The sequence below is a fragment of the Melanostigma gelatinosum genome, assembly GCF_949748355.1.
Source record: "Melanostigma gelatinosum genome assembly, chromosome: 18".
Taxonomy (NCBI): Eukaryota; Metazoa; Chordata; class Actinopteri; order Perciformes; family Zoarcidae; genus Melanostigma; species Melanostigma gelatinosum.
In genome coordinates, this window is record NC_136651.1 from 11,024,396 (window position 1) to 11,038,098 (window position 13,703).

Here is a 13,703-nt window from a genome sequence, read left to right on the forward strand (position 1 = left end):
CCATAAAGATGTCTCCCAATAGTAATGTCTGTTAAATGTATAAACAACATAAGCATGTTCATATCTGCAATAAACTAATATTGGCCGGGATAATATCCGTGTAGCTCGACTAAAGAGTGTTGAATAGATATGACCGAATTGAAGAAGTCCGAATATGAAACCATCTGATATACAGTCATCATATTTTAGTGTACAGTGAAAGCACGAATCAAAATGTTAGCGATCATGTTAGCGCAGCAGTTCATGTCATGTAGCATCAGACAGAACATCGTAGTAAAAGTAAAGCTCAGTGGGAGTTTCTTTCATTGTTTATGTTAATAACAGTTTGCAGTGTTCTGTAGTCAGATTGTGAATCATAGCCTTAAGACAAAATGACAGTCTGCTTGTATATTCTAGGTTGTATGTGGACATCCACATACCAGGAAGTAGTTTGGTGAGTGATTCATTACTTTCCCCCAGTACTGAAATACAAGTTTATTCGGATAGAACTTTTAGCAATGATTCCCAACCTAGGAGCGAGGACCTTGTACAGCGTTGCGAGACAGGATAGGAAATTATACGCAAAATTATGTTTTTTTTTTTCCCAATCTTTCGTTTTTTATGGATAGTATTGTCGCTTCAGGCCTCTGTAATTATCGAAATGAATCTGATCACTTTTTGTTTCCACAGCTCACGGACATGAGCAACATGAGGAGGGGTCACAAATAGACATTGCTTCTATTTGCAGGGTTGCATGCTAAAAAGGTTGGGTTCATAGTACCCCTCATTCGGCAGCACACGAAGTGACGGGGCGAGCACAACGACCACTTTCATTTCCACTCTTGCGTCCTTTTTCATGAGGTGGTATGAAAAGAAATGCCCTTTCTAAAGTAGTCTGTCACATGTTGCACTTATGAAATATTAATTCACAAGGCTGTTAAAACACAGACATGTGCTAGTGTATGTGCAGTATCTCTGTCCACATTAAGTGGCATTCACCACAGAGAGTTGTTTATTATGAAGGCGTGTATTAAGCTTTAAACAGGGGCATGTCTGTGTACCTTTTTCTTTGGTTGACAGGCCTCTCAAATTATCACACTTAGCCACGGCTGCAGCTCTACGTCAGCTCCACCAAGTCTTTACCTTGTTGCCCATATTTGGTATCCTGGCTTTACACTGACAAGATGGCAACAAGTTGTAAACATAACTGAAGTGTAGACAAACATTCACACACCTGTGTTCTCACATTCATCCACACAGACCCTGAATCTATTACCCTGCGGCGAAAAACATATTTCTGTGTTTTCGATTCCAAAAAAAAGAAACCGACTGAGCAGAGCAGACGCGGGGCTGTTAAAGTCTTTAGCAGAGCTCAGAGGAACCCACAACATAGTTTTGTTCTCTGTGGTGTGTCGAAGCAGCAGCCTTGTAATATAAAACACAAAGCTAGGCTGACACACTTTACCATTTGTTCAAAAGTCTTCTGCTTTTTTCCAGTTGGACACGACTTCGGATTTTTTCCCCTTCGTTTAATATAAATAGACTGTGGGAATTTCTGTTCATACAGTTAAACATTGAGTTCTAATGTCATCTTAGTGAAGATGATGTGGCAGCAGCTCCTTCCAGGCTGTACTCTGCCCTCCACAAACCCAGCCAATCAAATGTTTCGGTTAGATTTAGGTCATAGATGGTTAAGGTTGGCTTAAATGTCATGCTTGGGGGTTTAGGACCCGTCAATCCTGGTGACAAATATGGGATTACGTTGCATAAAATACTGCCTCAGTTTCCCGCCGCAAGGTAATAAACTCTGCTGAGTCAGCCCCTTCAGTTAGAACTGTAAATATATAATCTTCGGGATTTTCCCAAAAATAAATCGACGCCTTCTCCAGAAACTGGAACAACTTTGGCTTTGTTTATCTGCTGGGAAATTCCTTTGGGAAACATCCACTCCCTTTTCACGTGGATCTGAGATTTATCTCACCCCACAGAGACACTTGCCATACTTCATGTCCAGGCCCACGACCTGATGTCACAAGAGATAAGTTATGTAGGTGTGTGTGTGTGTGTGTGTGTTATGGTGGTTTGTGGTCCCGCCACAGGATGATTTCAGTCTTATCTAATATGTATACTGTCTGTTTGTTCCAAAGGACGGACTCACCCCTTTGCTGTTGTCAGCCAAACACGCTCATGCTGAGGTGTGCAGCGCTTTGCTGGACAGCGGTGCTGAAATCAACACTTCTGACAACAGTGGCAGGTACAAAGTCAAGACACACGGAGAATTCAGAAATGATGTGTGACAGTAGTGATGACTAATTCAAGTTGACATTCAGAGCATTAATATAGCAGCAAATAGCTACTTGCAAAGTAAAGATACGGTGGAGTAATGTCCACCTAATCAGAGAATGAAGTCACTCTTCCTTTGTGTGTTGTAATCAGAGCTTCTGTGCATTGTTAAAGTAGCCGGTCCAGCCACTCGTGCATTTTGAGCCCCAGCGTGTGTGAACCACTGGCTAGCTAATTGCAGCTGCTCTGCACTGAGCTTATACGGTGGTTACCGCTGATAACCACGACCCACGCCATTGTCCCGGAAGCATATCACCCACCCTCGGGTTCTTCCTCTGGTTTACTCTGTCGGCACTGTTTTCTTTGTTTGCACTGTCCGTGCTGTTCGCACTGTTAGCTGCTAGCCGCCGGCTCAGCTTAAAATTGAGAGCCGTGTGGAAGCGATCCCTCGATCATAGATATGCTCTGAATTTTGAATTTAGCACTTTAAAGACACGTTTTGGATGTATTCTGTGTTGCAGGACAGCCTTGATGCTGGCTAGCGAGTCAAACGCCGTTTCTGTTGTTGAAGTCTTGGTTCAGCGAGGGGCAGATCTGTCAGCTGTAGATTCACAAGGCCATGATGTCGAACACTACACCAAGCTGCTGAGCAACTCTGAGGTCAAAACCGCCCTCAATGCTGCCGTAAACAGACAACCGGCCTCTGGTAAGAGCGTGGAGGCAGCAGAAGCAAATATTGATGCGTATTTACATTATTGTGACAATCTTTTGCCTTATACACACACACACACACACACTTTTGGAGTTATTGTCTTCAGGTTGAGGAAAAGAACACCAGGTAACAGCCGTACCATGTGGTTATGAAACAGTAAATGAAGGTGTCTGGTGAAATCAGGGAGGGACTTCTCTTATCAGACATTTAATGGTTGATCTTGTGAGGACCAAAACATGCATCAGGTCTGGGTTGTAGAGATTTGTGCTGCTCTGGTTTCAAAGCCAACACTGCCATCTGGAGGAGATCTCTCAGTAATGCACTTTTTTTTTGTATTAGAAAATGTATCCAAAGAAAAAGCTATGATTATCACTTCTATTTGATTCCGCTTTTTTTATGTTCTTGTCATTTGTTTAACAGATACAAAGTCTCCTAGAAGTCCTCAGGTAACGCACACTTTATTAAAAATACTTTTCTTTAGAGCTTCTCACAAACAGGCAATCGCAGTTACTAAAACATCTGAATTTAAAACATCCATCAACTAGCAATCGTCTAAATGAGGTTTTAGTGCTATTATGTGATTCATAATGAAAAAGAGCTGAAGCCAAATTGTATCTAATTTCTGTTGTGTAGCTACAACTCATAGATTGTAGTTTAGTATCAGCTTTTCTTAGTATCAGCTTTTCTTATGTGTCGATATTACTTATTTCTCAGCTTGTAGAAAATCTCTTACTTGCTATTTCGAGAAAACAAAACTGAAGTTTTACTGTAGCTCTCGTCGATTGACCCTCCTCTTACTAACCAGCACTGAATCCCTCACCTTTCTCTTTCCTTTCTTCTCTTTTCTCTTTGTTGGCTCCTCAGCATGATCAAGTAGCTAAACTAAGTGACGAACGGATCACAACTCCCAAAAAACGAAAAGCACCTCCACCTCCTATTAGCCCACTGCAGGTAAAAGCATGTCTCTCTTTGTATCTGTCTGCTTGTACCGGTATGCCACTCTTTATATTTATGCATGTCTGCAGTATATTCACAGAATGAGTAGTCAGACCTGTATGTGTCTGGTCTGTAGACCCGTCACAATTATTAGCTCACTGGCTTATTGTACGATATTATTGCAGGTTGTTTTTGCATGAATGTTGTTTTTTTACAAAAGAATGTCACAAACATTTTAGCAAACGTGATGCCAGAATATTCTGCAGGGTTTTCCCCTTCCATTATAAGATTTGGGCATAACGCAGACATTGCACATTTTTTGTGGACAGAGCCCGAGAGTCCAAATTATTTTTGGTTTTGGTTGTGTGGTTTTATTTTTAATGTTTTATTTATTTAGGACATTTTTTAATTTGTACATGCATTATTATGCTATATATTTATTATATTAATAGCATACAATTATCTTAAAATTACAAAAATATATTTTACTGCAATTATTTCTGGGACAATATATCCAAAAAGAGTTCCAGTGACCGGCCTACTCGTCTATCATAGTATCTGTTATGTTACTGTTCAGTCAGTCTCTCATTAGTTTATGGTTTGCCAAAGGATAACACAGTTTTTACAACATGATGTTAATTTCATTTATGTACTAATCAAATTTTTGGATTTAAAACTGTTCTTCATACAAACATCTAGGGCACCTAATTGTTTTAATGGGACACTAACATTTGAATCGTATCCCTTGGGTTTCTGGACTAACGGATTACAAACACATTGCGCTCATTTGTTTTCAATGCTGCTCAAGAACAAAATTTTCCAAAAACTAATCAACCTCACTCCTCTTCAGAGCTCTGGACCCTCTTCTCCATCAGTCCTTACCTCCGCTGGGACCCCTGGATCCAACAAAAGTGACACTCCAAAAAGATTCAACTACAAGGTAAAACAAAGTGTATATGTGTATATATATATATATATATATATATATATAAATTAGAAGAAAAAAAATACTTAACATAAAAGACTCACAAATAGTACTTTACCACCGTATATATATATACGTATATACGTATATATATATATACGTATATATATATACGTATATATATATATATATATACGTATATATATATATATATATATATATATATATATATATATACGTATATACGTATATATATATATATATATATATATATATATATGTATGTATATATATATACGTATATACGTATATATATATATATATATATATATATATGTATGTGTATATATATACGTATATATATATATATATACGTATATACGTATATATATATATATATATATATGTATGTGTATATATATACGTATATATATACGTATATATATATGTATGTGTATATGTGTGTGTGTGTGTGTGCGTGCGTGCGTGCGTGCGTGTGTGTGTGTGTGTGTGTAGTAGGAACAAGGAGACTCGCAGTATCCATCGGAAAAATACAGCATATTCTCTAGTAACTTAAATTTATATCAAAAGAAAAATATATATATTCGAAAGGCTTGAATACAATATAGGGTATGATACATTTATAAGTTGGTTGAATCTCAATATAGTTAGACAAAATAATCTGACAAATGAATAGGTTAACCCTAAAATATAATTTATAATTTATATAAAAATATAATTTACATAAAAATACAATTTATATAAAAATCTATATATTTTAGGTAAATAAAAATAGGTTTGTGCAATATGTCCTCAGGTGTAAATGTTGATTGAAAACATGCAAAGATGACAAATATGCAACATTCTTAAATATCAACTCCAGAGGGTGACATTTAGTTGATAATTATCTTGTGATTTATATTACAGTTGAAGCTCATGTGCCAATGAGTTAAATACTTGCCTTCAACCTTCATCCCCTTTTCCCTCCTCCTCTCACCTTTTACTTTTTCCTTTTGTCTCCTCCCACTCCTCTTTCCCGCCACTCCTCCTTTTTCCTCATTTCAAAAGGAAGATGAGGTTAAAGGAGCGACAATGAGAGAGGAGGTCAAAAAGCTCCATGAGGAGAGAAACATGTTGCTGGAGACAATCGAAGACCTGAAGCAGTCCGTGGAGCAGACGGTGACGGGTCCCGCACTGGAAACAAAGGTGACTATATTTATATTACAGATGAGCAGATTTAAAAAAAAAAACGGATCTTGTGACTTGAACAGTCTACAAGTAAATGATGTCAGACTTTTAGTTTGAAAAGTAGAGCACATGCGTTGAGTATAATTATTGGTGAATAAACATTTTGTAGATGAATCTTTTACCTGAACCAACTAAAATGTCTTATTTTGATTAAGAGAATTGAAAAAACTTTTGGGCTAGATATAGATATTTTTCTTAGTGGCTATTTTGATACATTCTTAGCTTTTTGTCCACTAAAAGTCTTTCTGATAGTTAAACCTTGAATCAACATTGCTTTTGTGAGTGTAATACTATACTCTGACAACAGACAGCTGTGTACTGCTGAACCTTTTCACTTTGGGCATTCTTGGAGGAGGTCTAACCTAAGCTTTAGACGTGTCAAAACTCGTTTTTGTTTTTCAGTAGGTAGCTCGTGGTCCTTCACGTTGCTTTTCCGTCTCTGTGTGCCTCTACATGTGAATGTATGTGTGTACGTGTTGACAGGTCGAGCAGGGTTTTACAGCATCTGCAGCTCTGGTTTGTGCTCTGCAAGCCAAGATTACTGCTCTAACTGTGGAGAATCAGCAACTTGCAGGCAAACTTAAGGTATGTAACTTCTTCAGTCACGCTCATGACTTGACCATAAACCAACGAATGAACACACTCGAGGTAAAGGCAGTACGCTGTATATAAGAACCTAAACTATAGCAAACCGTTCACACAACTCAAACAGTTCTGTTTTATCTGGAATATAACAGGGCAATGTAAAAAAAAAAAAAATACAAGCAAAACAAATTAGGTACGCATATTTTCAAGTCTCTCTCACTTAGAACAATACTCGCATGTTCATATGTACATTTACAGACTTATTGGTTATCCCTCATGTCCACACTGGCTTTGAGGAGATCTTTTTCTAATGCTATTCCAATGTAAGTGATGAGGGAGAAAATCATAAGTAAAGTTTAAAATATAAACTGAAGTTAATGAGGCTTCAGTAGTATGAGTTAGCCACATTGATGGGGTACAAAACGTACTCTTTATTTTCTTGATTAATCACCTATAAAACGTCAGAAAATAGTGGAAAAAGTTAAATATTTCCCACAACCCAAAGGGATCTATTCAGATTGCTTGTTTTATATCATATCCTTTTCTCATTTATATTTTAAATACAGGAAATTACTTTTTAATAGTCCTATTTTGATTATCGATTAATGATTCAAATCATTCATTTGGGCAGAAATGCCGAACTGATTGTGAGCATTTGCTGCTTTTCTTGGTCTCGGTTCCCCTCCATGTAATGACAGGCATACAACTGTAACTCATACTGCGCTTTATTTGTGAGATTTAAATGTTTTCAATCCCTCACCTCACAGAAACATCCGTCCGTCCAAGTAAGCGAAGACCTGAAGGACGACAGTCGTCCAAACAGCATGGCTTCCAACTCCTCCTTCCACTCCACTCAGGATGAGTTTGATCTACTGCCACAAGTGGAACGGGAAGACGGCTCAGGCGGTGTTTCTGTCAGACGAGAGGAGGAAGAAGAGAGAGGAGGGAGCAAAGAGGAGATCAGACTGTTGAGACTGGCGCTCGAGAGCATTCAAGTGAAACTACTAGAAACCAGGAAGGAGAACCGCTCGCTTCATGCCCAGCTGAAGCCTGAGCGAGGCAGAGAAAGAGAAGAGGATGAAAGCGTGACGGAGAAAGGGTTGATGGAGAGTCTCGCGGAGCTTCAGGCAAAGCTGACTGACGCTCAAGAGAGATACCACCAAGCTGTGGAGGAGGTGGAGGATTTGAGGGTGCAGATGGGAAGGGGAGGAGGTGAGCCAGTGGAGAACCAGGAGGTCCAGAGACGTCGATCATCCACACTTGACCATGAAGTAAAACAGCTGAGGGCCCTGCTCGTCCAATCGGGATCTGAGCAGGAGGACGCAGCTCAACGCATCCGACAGCTGGAGGAGGCCCTGAGGAGGGTGGAGGAGGAAAGATGGAGTGCAAAGGAGAAAGAACATAGGGCTGCTCAGATTGAGGAGCTGTACGAGGAGGCACAAGAGGAGATTAGGATGCTCCAGGTGAATATGGACCTCTTTTTCTCTCTGAACTTCTGTCTTACTGAAAAGGGGAACTCCATTGCTTTTATACCTCAAAGTCTGTTTACGGATCTCGGGGAATACTACTGAAAAAGTAGCAATAAAGTTTTACAAAGTCCATACTGTCCATTGTGAGTGCAACACTAAATTACTAGAGTACCCTTTGAATGTATAAAAAAGCCCAGATGATATTGCTGAAACATTGATTTATCTCTATTCATTATCTTTCGATTATTTCTTGTATTCTACTTGCTGTGCATCACTTACTTTTTGAAATCAATAACATGTTTCCTTTTGTTCCGTAGGAGGCTCTGAGGGGCACAGTGCCAGTTGAAGCAGCAGCCAAAGACTTTGAAGAACTGAAGGCCGAGCTAAATGAGGTCATCGCTGGGCTGCAGCGCCGCTTGCTGGAACTCTCGCACTCCTTCAGCGAAACCAAAAGTCAGCTAAGTGCTGCACAGAAACAGCTGGCTGAGAGCAGCGCAGCCTCACCTCCCTCCTCGGAACAACAGCAGGTCCAGGTGCTGAGCAGCAAGGTGGAGGAGCTGCACACGTTGCTCGCTGAGACGGGGAAGAAGCACTCGGCCGCTCAGGAGGAGATTTCACTGCTGAAGCAGGAAGCAGAAGCTCAGGCACAGAGCTCCGTGGCCCTCGCCGACCACACGCAGGTGATGTCATCGCTGGGAAACGCCATCAAAGAGTTGGAAAGCCAGTCGGAGACTCTGAAAGAGCAGCTACATCAGAAAACCTTGCAGGTGGAGGCTCTTCAGAACAGGTGAGGAAGAAAACTTACGTCACATGTTGATAGATCTTTTTACGCTTATACTTGAGACGACAGCTTAAAGTGGAGGTGGGGCTTATGAAATGGTATATGAGCAATCAAAAAAGAAGTGGAGGGATGTAACTAAGTACATTTACTTTAACACTACAATTTTGAGGTACTTCAGTATTTGCATTTTATGAATGAATTCAATTTATTTATATAGCGCTTTTCACAGACAATAATATCACAAAGTGCTTAACCGAGCAAGCAGACATTTAAAAGCATAAAAAACATAATGTGACCCTAGGGTCAATAAATTATATACACAGAGAAAAGTAAAAATAATAAAAAATAAAATAAAAATGTAAAACATATTTTAAGAGCAGGTCTAGGACATGGGTTTACTTTATGCTACATTATACCTCTCCACTACATTTCAGAGGAAAATATTGTACTTTATACTCCGTAACTAGTTCACAATCCAGTGTGTGGGGGCTAAAAGGTGATTTATTTGAAGATTGTCTCTCCTACTGGAGTGATCAGGGTCACCATGACTTACTCGTGTCTGTTTCACAAAAGGCTGACAGCAGAGAAAGATGTTACCCCCGATGATTCGGTCTCCCGCGCTGAGCACGAGAACACTCAAGAGCAGCTGGAGGGCAAGGTGAACCACCTGACGCAGCTCCTCCAGGGGGCCCTCAGAAAGCAGGACGAGATGGCTCTGGAGGCTGCTGATGCATGGCAGAAGGTGAGAAGTAAAAAAAAAAAAAAAACCGTGGATGGATTATTATCTTTCCATACTATGTATTTCTTAAAACATATCTATCCACACTCGTACCCATCAGGCGCGGGATAATCGTGCAGAGTGGGAGGCTCTGCAGGAGCTGGTGATGTCGAGGGAGAAGGAGAACCAGTCGCTGACCACCAGGCTGGCTGAGTCCCAGGATGCCGTGTGTCAGCTCAAACAGCTGGTGGAGAACCACGTTGCTTCAGAGAGAGAAAAAAACAAGAGGGTAGGTGCTGCTGCAGAGGTACCATCACTATTGCACCACTTGACATTTCAGTAGCGTCTGTCCAGCACTGTACTATAGAAACAGGTGAGTCGACCTAAACTTGAGACAGTCTTCTCAGAACCTTGTTTTTTTTCCCCCGTGACCACAAACATTCTACAAAGTTCATTGTTTCGTTAACCGCATGTCTTGTGTTTTTCCCTATCAGATAGATGACTTGTCACGGGAGGTGGGGAAGCTGAAGGACGCCTTAAACAGCCTATCGCAGCTCTCCTACAGCGCCTGTTCTCCCTCCAAGAGACAGCAGCAAAACCAGCAGCTAAGCCAGCAGCTGGAGACGACGCAGCAACAGATCAAACAACTACAGTACCAGCTAGCTGTAAGATTTGGTCAACATATAGTCTAGACAGAACACACAGTAATCACCATTTTTGAAAGAGCGCACTGTACGTTTGAATTCTTCAATGTACTGGTGACAAATGTGTGTATTTACCTGATGTTTTTCTTTGCAGGAGTCAAAGAAGCAGCACAATGATATCGTGTCAGTCTACAGGATGCACCTCCTCTATGCTGTCCAGGTATATCCATCAGTCAGTTTTTAACTCAAATTTTGAAGGAATTGTTCACCTTTCTATAAGCTCATATGCAACACGTCATTTCCATCCTCTTGTGTCACATTGGAGATCACCACATGGTTATGTGGAGTATGAATATATATATATTATTTCTCACTTACCAGTTGTATCTAGCCATGGACATAGTTTTGGTTTAATTAACCATGGTTTTGAAATAAAACGTCTGCCTCCATCCCAATACGATGACTACACTCACAAGAGAGAGAAATTAGTTTTATAACATTTTACAGCACATGTGATAGAAAGTAGTTCCACTGAAACATATTTTTTTGTACTAAATCCCTGCGTAATTTGAGTTCATTAGTTGGCTAACTGAACCGGTGCTGTGTGCTTTCAGGGTCAGATGGACGAGGATGTCCAGAAAGCCTTGAAGCAGATCCTGATGATGTGCAAGATGCCAAGCCAAGCCAAGGAGGCCTGCTAAGACACGCTGGGCCTGGCTTCCCGAAAGAAACGTTGTGGACGAAAGCGAAGTGAACTGCTATACCGTCACCACATGTCCTCCCGTCCGAATGCAAGCCAGGCCAACACATGGTGCCTCTGGATAAACCTTGAGTATTTGTTACTGGGGAACAGGTTTACAACCATGTTCATTGCCTTCGCAAATGTCTTTTTTGACCGACTAATATCATCAATCTTATGATGGGGAAACCCCAGCCCAGCATAAAGATACTGTACATCAGCCTATTCACCATTCAAATGAATGAGAGAACCAAGTGGTTCCAGACAAACGTTTAATCTCAGTATGTGCATGTTAACACTACACTGTCCATGTGCAGTAACCTTGAGTCACATGCAGTTGGATAAGCGCGATAATGCAAACATGTGTGTACTCTGACATAAACATACATATACCGTGTATGTGCGTACTAATCAGTAAGTTTCATGTGGTTTGTTTTTGTTACAATGTGCGCTTCGAGGAATAAAAGACTCACTTGGCACTGCTGTTGGTAGTATCCGTTTTATGATACAACAGTGTTCGTATTATTTGACTTGTTGTCTAAAAGGTTTCATGGTTGTCAACATTTTCCTGATTCAGTGTAAATTATTTGTGCCCTCTTAATGCATGTGACTTTGCTCAACGCCAGCCCAAAAACCACAAAGAAATGTTATTTTTTTGGCCGCACTTCGATGAAGAAAAAGCATGATACCGTTTGTATTGCTATTTTCGTATTAGCAGAAAATTTATAAAAATGTACTTTACTGAATTGTATTACATGCCATGTTTTCTAAAATACTGTACTGTATTGAGGTTCGACAGCTGTATTTTTGATGGCCTTTGTTTTAAATTTTCCCTGAGTATAACAGCGCACTATTTTGTCTCGTGACACCTGAATTAGTCTATTTTCCAGTTTTCATTCATATTTTACATATAACGGGTTGAACATGATTGTCAACTGTAATCAGAAAACATTTAGTAACAAATGCCCAACAGTAGGGGCAACATATTTTTGTCTTTTTGACTGAAAGAGAGAGTTCCTCTCTTGTCTAATCTTACACTTTGGCCTTTTGTTCAGCAATTCCTTTCTTGGAAAGCGTGCAAAATGGTTGAGTCAGCTGTCACGTGCCTGAAATCAGACAAGCATTTTTCTGGCTCTGCAGTAATTTCAACTGACAATTACCTTAAATATCAGTAATTCTCAATTGTGCTAGATGCCAATTTCACCAGGCTTCCTTATTAATTTATTAACATTTACCAGGAATGTGTTCTCAGTCTTTCTATTTGTGAGACTCCCATCTCTTTCAGTGTTTCTTTGTAGGTACGGATTTGCACTGTACGGAATGCATTTCTTTGGGGGCTTCTGAGCTGTTTTCACATCACTCAGTACTGCACTTAGAGCCATACGCACTTAGAGATCATCCTTCTTCTGAACAGTGTTTAAGACGATTGAGAACACACTCGACACTAACGCTGGTAAACTTTAGTCACATTCAATTCTTTTGTGTTGTGTTTGACTGAAACTCCCAGCCTCGTTTCTCACTCAGGAACTTTTTTTGTTTTTTACTGGAGGTGATTTACATCCAAGTAGAGCTTTTGCTTCATTTCGTAGGTTGTAGAATATAAACAACGTAACTCTCTCGGCCTTAAAAGGGAAAAGAAATAAACTTCTTTGTTGGTTGTTTTTGAATTGACATTGACAAATTGCTTTGTTGTCCACTTTAATACATTTGCAAGAACCTGTACCAGTGTGTGTGTGTGTGTGTCTGTTTTGTTTCCCATCGCTTATATATCAAGACGTGTGAGAAATAACTAATTTAAAACATTTATAGCATTTTATCATACCCTGGTTGAAATGAAAACTTTCCGTCATTGTCATGCATACAACTACAGTCCGTCCAGCACACATGCGTTAACGAGCCACCACAGATTAACAAATCCGATTCAGAATGCCACACACGCCTTCCTGATTCCTTCTCTTTGCATAAACTGTTTTAGATCTTCAAAGATTGAATATAAGACAGACAACCTGAATAAACACAAAATATTGTTTTTAAAAGATTTCAATTCTTAAAAGGAAGAAAAGTAACCCAGCACCTATCTCACCCATGTGAAAAAGTAATTGCCCCCCTAAACTTAATAACTTGTACCACCTTAAGCAGCAACAACTGCAACCAAACTCTTCCATTAACCAGAGATCCGTCTTTCACATGGCTGTGGAGGAATTTTGGCAAACGTTTCTTTGCCAAATTGCTTTAATTCAGCCCCATTAGAGGGTTTTCATGCATGAAGCGCCCGTTTAAGGTCCTGCCACAGCATCTCAGCTGGTTTCAAGTTTTGATAAGGCCACTCCAACCTTCACTTTGTTTCTTTTGAGCCATGGAGGTGGACTTGCGCTTGTGTTTCCGTCAATTATGGCAGGTTGACCAGGTCCTGAGGCAGCAAAGCATCCCCACACCAAGGCCTGCAGCTCCTAAATTGTTTTGCCTGGATTCTTTTGTGACTTCCTGTCGTCAATTGTACTCCGAGAGAATTTTGTTTTGTGGGCCGGCCACTCCTGGGAAGATTCACCACTGTTCTAATTTTTCTCCATTTCTAGATAATGACTCATTGTGGTTCACTGGAGTCCCGCAGCCTTGGAAATTGCTTTGTAACCCTTTCCAGACCGATATATTTCTTTTGATCGTGTCATAGTGTGCTGCACGCT

The 13,703-nt window shown here is 40.1% G+C and overlaps 1 protein-coding gene across 2 annotated transcripts in view; it reads left to right on the forward strand.

Moving 5' to 3' along the window:
• Positions 1-12,741, forward strand: part of rai14 (retinoic acid induced 14) — a 41,927-nt gene extending 29,186 nt beyond the window's left edge. For both annotated transcript variants that reach the window (XM_079289675.1, XM_079289676.1), the window contains 14 exons: positions 2,127-2,233; positions 2,784-2,968; positions 3,395-3,420; positions 3,839-3,925; positions 4,761-4,850; positions 5,904-6,041; positions 6,567-6,668; positions 7,436-8,131; positions 8,455-8,924; positions 9,492-9,660; positions 9,758-9,925; positions 10,131-10,301; positions 10,435-10,500; positions 10,895-12,741. In XM_079289675.1, the coding sequence (XP_079145801.1) occupies positions 2,127-2,233; positions 2,784-2,968; positions 3,395-3,420; positions 3,839-3,925; positions 4,761-4,850; positions 5,904-6,041; positions 6,567-6,668; positions 7,436-8,131; positions 8,455-8,924; positions 9,492-9,660; positions 9,758-9,925; positions 10,131-10,301; positions 10,435-10,500; positions 10,895-10,981 (2,562 nt within the window). In that variant the 3' untranslated portion in view covers positions 10,982-12,741. The remainder of the gene's footprint in view (positions 1-2,126; positions 2,234-2,783; positions 2,969-3,394; positions 3,421-3,838; positions 3,926-4,760; positions 4,851-5,903; positions 6,042-6,566; positions 6,669-7,435; positions 8,132-8,454; positions 8,925-9,491; positions 9,661-9,757; positions 9,926-10,130; positions 10,302-10,434; positions 10,501-10,894) is intronic.
• The last annotated feature ends 962 nt before the right edge of the window (positions 12,742-13,703 follow it).